This window comes from Diorhabda carinulata, chromosome 10 (genome assembly GCF_026250575.1).
Source record: "Diorhabda carinulata isolate Delta chromosome 10, icDioCari1.1, whole genome shotgun sequence".
NCBI lineage: Eukaryota > Metazoa > Arthropoda > Insecta > Coleoptera > Chrysomelidae > Diorhabda > Diorhabda carinulata.
This window is the reverse complement of record NC_079469.1, coordinates 3,529,413-3,538,324: the sequence shown is the minus strand read 5'-3', so window position 1 is coordinate 3,538,324 and position 8,912 is coordinate 3,529,413. Positions and strand designations below refer to the sequence as shown.

At 32.6% G+C, this 8,912-nt stretch overlaps 1 protein-coding gene across 1 annotated transcript; it reads right to left on the bottom strand.

The window, feature by feature from the left end:
* Window positions 1-3,395: 3,395 nt before the first annotated feature.
* LOC130899084 (myosin regulatory light chain 2) lies at window positions 3,396-5,541 on the bottom strand. The gene is made up of 3 exons (XM_057808829.1): window positions 5,348-5,541; window positions 4,081-4,291; window positions 3,396-4,028 (listed from the first exon to the last, which is right to left on the bottom strand). The coding sequence occupies exons 1-3, from the start codon at window positions 5,348-5,350 to the stop codon at window positions 3,631-3,633; spliced, it is 612 nt and encodes a 203-aa protein (XP_057664812.1). The 5' UTR covers window positions 5,351-5,541; the 3' UTR covers window positions 3,396-3,630.
* Between the last annotated feature and the right edge of the window lie 3,371 nt (window positions 5,542-8,912).

Below are 8,912 nucleotides of genomic sequence, written 5' to 3'. Positions count from 1 at the left end.
GTTATACAAACAATTTTTTTTCGCATTCCAAGAGTTTCTTGTGGAATTCACGTAATAAAATGAATGCAAAACGAGTGTGATCCTCAAACTTTTCTTTTAAAAACATAGGAATGGAGGAACGTATAAATCAATGAGAAAACTCGGCTGGGAGACTTAAATTTTCATCTACATTCTATAGAAGAAGTAGCTCTCCCAACGCAAAAGAAGAAACTTGAAACCCACTTAATGTAGGCAGTTGAAAATTATTAGAATTTGGATAAAGGGAAACCAGATGATTAGAAAATGTAATTATGATTAGCTATTTTATATTTATGTTATTATTTTATATTAAAAAGGCTGAAGCAGCTTCACAAGAAGAGTGCTACTAGTTTACTTTGATACTAAATCCAAAATGTGGAATCTTCAACACTTTGGTCGATTTATTCAAAACTGAAAGGCACCCTACTCGAAACTCATTGCATGTTTGAAAAATAAATCAGTTAATAAGTTTCTGTTTCAAGCTCTATACGATCATTATCATGAAAGCAAAAGAGCTAAGAAAGCTGTTCAGACTCTCTTAGCGGCGAGCTTGGAAAGAGGACGTGTGGATCGTCAACAGATGTTACAAAATATTAATTCAGTGAGTGTTCATAGTTCGTGCTACAAAAAATATGGAAACCAACTGCTAGCGTCAATTGCCTCTCGACGAAGCGATTTTCCATCGCGAGAACCAGAACCCGAAGAACAACTGCAGGTCATTCCCACTTTCGATTTTAAAAATCAAACCAGCTAAAGGTAAAACACCGACAAAACTGTACTCTCCGAATAGTTTCAAGCATGATAAGTCTGTTCTTGATAAAATTCTTTCCATCCATGCTTTCAGCGGTTGTGACACCACGTCGTCTTTTTATAATATTGGAAAGTCGAAATTCATCAACACCCTCGAGAAGAACTCGAACCTCCGGTCATCGGTAGGACTCTTTAATCAAGATAAGGTCAATTCGCAGATGCTAGCTTGTGCGGAAAAGCTATTCCACCAACGGAAAGCACATTCCGCCAACACGTTTTCCAGACATATCTACAGATACAAACGAATTTTCACAGATCCTCAGGAATGGGGTTGATGACAGACGGGGCTTGAACCAATTTGCACCACAGCCGCACCCGCTCCACCTGAATTTTCGTGCAGTGTAAAGGAAAGTGTGGAGCTGCTTGTGAATGCAGAAAAGCAGCTCCGTTATTTGCCTGCACTGTAGTGGACAGACAATATCGCCATAGTCGAGATTTCATTCAACGACGATCAAAATGAGGATAATTATTATGATTTTTCGACCGTCACAGCATCATTTCCTGCGATTGAAGAATTTTCACGACTCGAAGAGTTTACCGAGGAAAAATTTCTACAGCCAGGACCATCAAAACGACGAAAAACATGTGAAAAAAATGACCATTTGATCAATAAATTTCATGAGTTTGATTTACAATTTGGCTGGTTTATTAATTTAATTTTTTATTGCAATAATTCCGTGAACAACCATTCATCCATTTTGATGTGTGGATACAACCGTGCGAACGACTAAATCAAAACCAGGCACAGTCTTACTGACTTTGTGGCGGAAATTAAAAATAAAAAACAAACGAATTTATAGGTCTGAGCACGCCCTACAAGTTTTATAATGGACATTTTTCGATATCTTTCACGAGAAAAAAGGAAATTGTGAAAAACATTTTCTCCCCAATTTATGGTTTTTTTGATCGATTTCTCGATAACGATGATCGGTACGTAAAAACTGTACGAGACCTTAATTGTAGATCGTACAAAGAGCAACAAAAAAGTCTTTCGTAAAAATTTTCGTATATCAACGGAGAACCGAGTTATGATGAAAAAACTGAATTTAACCCTTTTTTCAAGATGGCGGAAAACCCACAAGGTTTTGGTCGAAAATGAGTCGATCGACTTGAGTTTTTCTAGACCTCCTTCCACATAATATCCAAAATTTGGTTTTCTCGGTTCATTTCCATTTCAAAATGTATATAATGACTGGATTATAAATGGTGCCAACTCAAGTTTTGTCGAATTTTTTTAAGTCTACAGACGTAGAAAAATTTTTGTATGAAACTCGTATGTGAAGTATTACTTTACTCACTTGTTTTTGTTGATATACATATCCAATACATATTCACGTACAATTAAGGGGGTATTATGGTCTAGAAATTTAAAAAAATTGATTTTTTTTACATATTTTCAAAGCTTAGACCCTTAAATGTTTTTTTTTAAATTCGCATCATTTCCGGAGATACAGTAGATTTTGTGACGTAGCGTCTATAACCTGGAATTGTTTCTCAAACTTTAAGCCCATTTTTTGTCGAAATTTTTTTTTTAATTGGTTGACGTGATATCTCAAGTTCTAACCGAGCGATTCCTTTGAAATTTGATGGAAATATTTTTTATATATCTCTTTATAAGTTTAAGTTTTTTTTAAAAAACGAAAACGTCAAAAAATGGGAAAAAATTGATATTTCATGTCGACGCCATTTTGTGAATTTTTTGTTGTAATGTCAAAGCGATAGCGACATCTTTACAGATTGAGAATTTTCAAAATATTTTTGTTCCAGACCACTACAAGAGCTGGAATTACGTCAATCAGTGTGCAATTTTTCTGTTAATTAGCAGATCAACCCTCGACATTAATAAATGCTCAAAAATTTTATAACAACTTTCTCAACCTTGTGGCTTATAGGCAACGCTTACGGCTTTCAAAATCTGTTATAAAATTTTTTCGAACAATTATTAATGTCTTTGGGCTAGTGATACTTTAAAAAAAAATAGTCGTCAAAACATATGAAAATTTGTTGAAAAAATTTTACTTTGGATTAACGGGAAAATATTTTTTCAGACGACGCCATCTGAAAGTTGTTCGTTCTGTATTCATTTACATATTGAAAATTGCGTTTTGAGCGTTTCATGTAATGAAAGTGACAGTTCCTTACTGCCAAAAACTTTCCGTACTGCTCTCGAGTGACTTTGGAGTGACTCTAGCCACTTCAATGTTGACAGTTGACAGTTTTACTTCGATGATTTCGCATAACCTTAAATTTTTAATTTTCTGAAATTATTTGTTTTATCCCAAGTTTTGTTTAAATTTATGAATAATAATAAAGGATGATGAAAAAGAAAAAAAATAATATTGGCATTGCAAATATCATAAAGTACATTATATAGTTCAATAAATAGAATGTTTATAATTCTCTAATTATTTATTTTCTTTCCTCAGTGTAATTGAAAAAGTTTTGGATCTTATAAGTCGTCTAAAAAATGTAAAACTTTAGTATACGAGGCTAGTCAGGAAAGTAGTTCGAGTTTAATATACTAACTATGAAACGGAAATCTACAGTAGGTGAATAAAACTGTGGTGTATGAAACAAAAAATAATATATTTTTCAGAGCCGCGCGGTGTTAAGGCGACTAAATAAAATCAACTTAAATACATAATAAAATATACATAAAAGTACACACTTAAATCTCGTATGTTCACATTATGTTTGGAATAAATTTTACAAACACACCACACTTGGATAGATCTTGATGGTTTATCTATTCGATTATGTTTCTAATACTCCTTAGTTGTTATTGTTGGTATTTTTTGGTGTCTATGCTGCTTCGCCTTCTTCTTCTCCTTCCTTTTCTGCTGCTGTAAGGAGGGTAATGAGAGCTTGGGTGTCGATTCTGTTGTTATCATCGATATCCATAGCGTCGAAGGCGTCGTCGCATTCTTTGGCGGTGAATTTGTCTCCCCAGGTCATAAGGGCGTGACGGAATCGATCGCCGTCGATGGTACCATTCTCGTCGAACGATTTGAAGGCTTTAATGACAACTTCGTCGTCGTCAGTACCACCGGAATCGGCCATACGGGTACCAAACAAACCCAGTAATTGAGTGAAGTTGATTGGTCCAGATGCTTCGTTGATCATCTCGTCTAGTTCTTTTTCACTCGCTAATTTACCGACGGCATCGCAAGTGGCTCTCAAGTCACTCTTCGAAATAATACCTAAATGAAAACCATTAAAAAAAAACTAATTACATTACAATTTTCTTTTTACCATCTTTGTCGTGGTCCATTAGCTGGAAAGCTTCCTTGAATTCGGCTACTTGAGCCTGGGAGAACATGGAAAAGACATTGGAACCGGACCTCTTTGCTTTCTTCGAGGAACTTTTTGAGGACGACCTGGTTTCGGCGGCAGCGGGTGCGGGGGCTGGTGCAGCTTCTGCTTCTTCCTTCTTCTTCTTCTTAACCTTCTTTTCTTTATCCGCCTAACATACAAGCATACAGCTACTTTTACTACACTTTTTTATGAAGCATGCAACAATGTCAATGCATAAAAAGCCATTTGTTTTTATATAAAAAGTATTTGAATAAATCGAAACATTAAAAGTGGAAATATAAAACGTAGTTGTATAAAAGGTTGTAATTCGAATATTTTAATCTTTTAAATTCACTATTTATTACGAATTAAGGATAGAAATATTTTTTTTATTTATTGACGTGTTTGAAAATGTAATAATGACATATCCGATCTATTTAAAATCAGGTAGAAATAACTGTGAATGATCCAGGTCACTTAAAATGTTTTTTGGCATCCTGCCAGATACATGGTTTAAACTATATCCTGAAATAGAACATGAGTTCATGTTACTATGTCCTGTTTCGTAATCAGAGTTATTTTTAGAAAATTTGAAATTGCGTATTTGAATGATAAGTTTAGTTTTTTTATTTTATATTTACTGAGTGCTATAGAAAATTAAAATAGAATAGTCAAAATCGATTTTTGATTCATAAAAAGTAAAATTAAATATTTTTGAACGAATAAAAATTAATAATTTACGTAATAAGAACTAGTTTTCAGTATTTTCAAAATGTTGTATGCAATGCTAATATATTTTTATGAAAATAAAATATTCCTGTACCAAATCAAGAAGCAATTATAATGATTAGATGCAAGCATTTAAATATAGGTTATAAATATTACAATTTTTTGAAAACCATTGAAAAAATATCTTTTTTTTTGCAAATAATATAAGTTTTCCCTATTTTCAAGGCTTATATTTTCTCAATTAAAGGCGTTCTGTTTATATATATAGAATTAAACAAGAAATATTTAATATTTTCTAAAAGAAATACGAATATTTCCATCCAAATTAGTAATAAAGTGGAAATAAAAAATTGTTAGACGAAAAAACATAAATATATCGTACGAGGTACACTTAATAATTTTTTTTGTCACTGTTACACGTAAAAATTACAACACAAAACACTTGCACATAGTCACAGATAGAAATCCAAATCTGTCTTCGTTTTGTTCAACTTACCATTTTTGTCAACGATGTTAGATTCTCCAATTAACACCCGCGACTGAGAGGAAAATCTCGAGTACGTTCTTAAATAAGTTGTCTCGTTTTCCCGGCGATCGGCGTCGCGACGCTAAACGCCGATGAGTTTGTTCTGCGCGCGCCATATATAGCTCCTGCTCAGAATAGATTTTACTCTTTTCCATCGTTTGTTGTATGAAACACTATCGTGGAATTCGGGGAGTCGTTTTCGGCCGGTGTTTAGATTCATATATATATGAGTATTGGAAATGTATACAGGTTAAGTTATAAGGACTTAGCATTCCAGTTAATCTGAGTTCGATTTGGTTGAATCTATAATACCAATACAACGCGACTTAAAAAAACTATTATATTAAATCTAAATGAGCTGGAGAGTTCTAATAATCCATTAACCTCTATTTTGTCGCACTTTAAAAACGAGGGGAGCTCTATAATAAGGCTAAAAGAACCTTTTTATAAGGTAGCATTACTCAAAATTGGAACAAGGCTATAAACTTGCTCCAAACGCTCAATAATCCCTTTTAAAAAGCGTTAAAAACCATCTAGATGAGCTTTGAAAACTAACACAGCTCAAGAATCAAATAAAAACAATCTTTTTATTAGATAGAATCTCTCAACAGTAGAACTAGGCTTCAATCTTGCTCAAAAAGATCAATAAACGCCTTTAAAAAGCTTGAAAAACCATGTAGATCACCTTTGAAAACCAACACAGCTCTAAAATCAAATGAAAAGAACTTTTCCACTAAGTAGAATCCCTCAACAGTCGAACAAGGCTTCAATCTTGCTCAATCTTGCTCAAAAGCTCAATAAACCCTTGTAAAAAGCCTTCAAAACCATCTCATTTACCTTTGAAAACCAACCCATCTCTAGAATCAAATGAAAAGAATCTTTTTATTAGGCAGAATCCCTCAACAGTAGAATAAGGCTTTAATCTTGCTCAAAAAGCTCAATAAACCTCTTTAAAAAGCTTTAAAAACCATCTAGATGACCTTTGAAAACCAACACAGCTCTAAAATCAAATGAAAAGAACTTTTTCACTCGGTAGAATTCCTCAAGAGTAAAACAAGGCTTCAATCTTGCTCAAAAACTCAATAATCCATTTGAAAAAGCTTCCAAATCCATATAGACAAACAAAAAGAGCCTTATCAGTAGGTAGTAGCATTCTATAGTAAACAAAGCCTAGAATCTCGCTTTAAAACCTCAATAATACGTTTCAACAAGCTTCTCAAACCAACACAGCTCTATAATTAAGCTAAGAAACCCTTTGCATTCAATAGAACCCCTCAATATAAGATTAAAGCTCCAATCTTGCTCAAAAAGTTGAATAATCCCTTTTCAAAGCTTTCAAACCAGCTTTGAAAATCAACACACTTCTAGAATTGAATGAAAAAAATCCTTTAATTTTGTAGAATTAAAAACAAGGCTTCAATGTTGCTCAAAAAGCTCAATAATCCATTTGAAAAAACTTTCAAATCCATATAGACGAATTCTGAAAGCCAACGCAATAATCAAATAAAAAGAAACTTTTCAGTTGGTAGAAGCTCTCTATAGTAAAGAATGCCTACAATCTCGCTTTAAAATCTCAATAATACGTTTCAAGAAGCTTTTGAGACCAACACAGCTCTATAATTAAGCGAAAAGACCCTTTCCATTTAATAGACCACCTCAATATTAGATTAAAGCTTCAATCTTTCTCAAAAGCTGAATAATCTCTTTTCAAAAGCTTTCAAACGACCTTTGAAAACCAAAACAGCTCTAAAATCAAAAGAAAAAACCTTTTTATTTGGTAGTATCCCTCAACATTAGAACAAGGCTTCAATCTTGCTCAAAAAACTAAATAATTCATTTGAAAAAGCTTCCAAATCCATATAGACGAATTTTGAAGGCCAGGGCAGCTCTATAATAAAAGAAAAAGAGCCTTTTCAGTTGGTAGAAGCTCTCTATAGTAAAGAATGCCTAGAATCTCGTTTTAAAAGCTCAATAATACGTTTTAAGAAGCTTTTGAAACGAACCCAGCTCTATAATGCAAAAAGACCCTTTCAATTCAATAGAACCTCTCAAGAATGGATTAAAGCTTCAATCTTGCCCAAAAAGCTGAATAATCCCTTTTCGAAAGCTTTCAAACGACCTTTGAAAATCCAGCAATGTTAGAGCAAGGCTACAATTTTGTTCAAAAAGCTCAATAATCCCTTTAAGAAATGTTTCAAATCTATCTAGACGAACTTAGAAAACCACACAGTTCTATAATGAACAAAAGAAACTTTTTTTCGGTTCTATAGTAGAAAAAGCTTAAAAAACTCGATATTATGCTTTAAGAAGCCTTTAAATTCATCTATACGAACTTTGAAAACCTAATTCAAGCAAAAAGATCCTTTTTATTTAGAAGATCCCTTCAATAGTAGAACAAGGCTACAATCTTGCTCAATAATCCGTTAGAGAAAGCTTTCAAAAGCATCTAGAAGACCTTTGAAACCTACACTGCTCTATAATAAAACAAAAAGAGCCTTAATAGTTGGTAGAATGTCTCTATAGTAGAGAAACTCTAAAATCTCGTTTAAGAGGCTTCAAAATTTATCTAGACGAGCTTCTAAAACGTGAAAAGAGCATTTTTGACTCTAAGATAAAATAAATGTACAATTTCGCTGAATCCTCAGCTAAAAATAGTTTTAAATGATTAAGGGGCTTTACAATATGATAAAATTTCATAATTCATGTGAAAAAAATATGCAAACCATCTAAAATAGATTTTAGATTAACAAAAGCTCTACCATAAATAAAATGTCAAACATCTGACAATAAAAGCTGGTTTAAAAATGTTGTATCATGAAGGACATTCTGTATAGCAAAATTTATATCAATTATACATATTTTATACTAATTAGTATGTGGTATTTAATTTTTGTCATAGGTACGATAATTATTTATAAGGAAATGATTCTTATATAACATTTATTGGCAACTTGCCAGTTTAATGCCTTTTTACGTATTTAACTATGGCAACAAGATAAAATTCGATTTTGTATAACGTTCAATCAATAACAATCAGTAGTAGCTCCATCTAGGTGCCAGGGTCAATACTTTCTAGACGATCGATTTTATAAAATTGATCAAAATGAAGATGCAAGTTATTATTATTATGTAATTAAGTTAAAAAATGTTTTTGTTCATATTTAGCTTTATCAACAGAATAAAATTTCATTTTGTAACAATCAATAACAATCAGTAGTATCTCCCTCTAGGTGCCAGGGTCGATACTTTCTAGACAATCGACTTTATAAGCTAGAGAATGAAAATGATCACTTTCTGTAACTATAATCAGCTTGATTTTAATGTAAAAAAATGTAATTAGATTGAATCGAACATCATATTGATAAGAATAGAGATGTAAGTTATTATTATTATGAAAATAATTTAAAAAATGTGTTTGTTCATATTTAGCTTTCCCAACAAAATAAAATTCGATTTTGTGTCAATCTATAACAATCAGTAGTATCGCCATCTAGGTTCAAGGTTCAACACTTTCTAGTTAATCGATTTTATAGGC

Bases quoted from the DNA above. Each gene is read 5' to 3' on its own strand.
- LOC130899084 (XM_057808829.1), bottom strand. The intron at 4,029-4,080 runs GTAAAAAGAAAA...GTTTTCATTTAG, and splicing joins AATGGACCACGACAAAGATG to GTATTATTTCGAAGAGTGAC.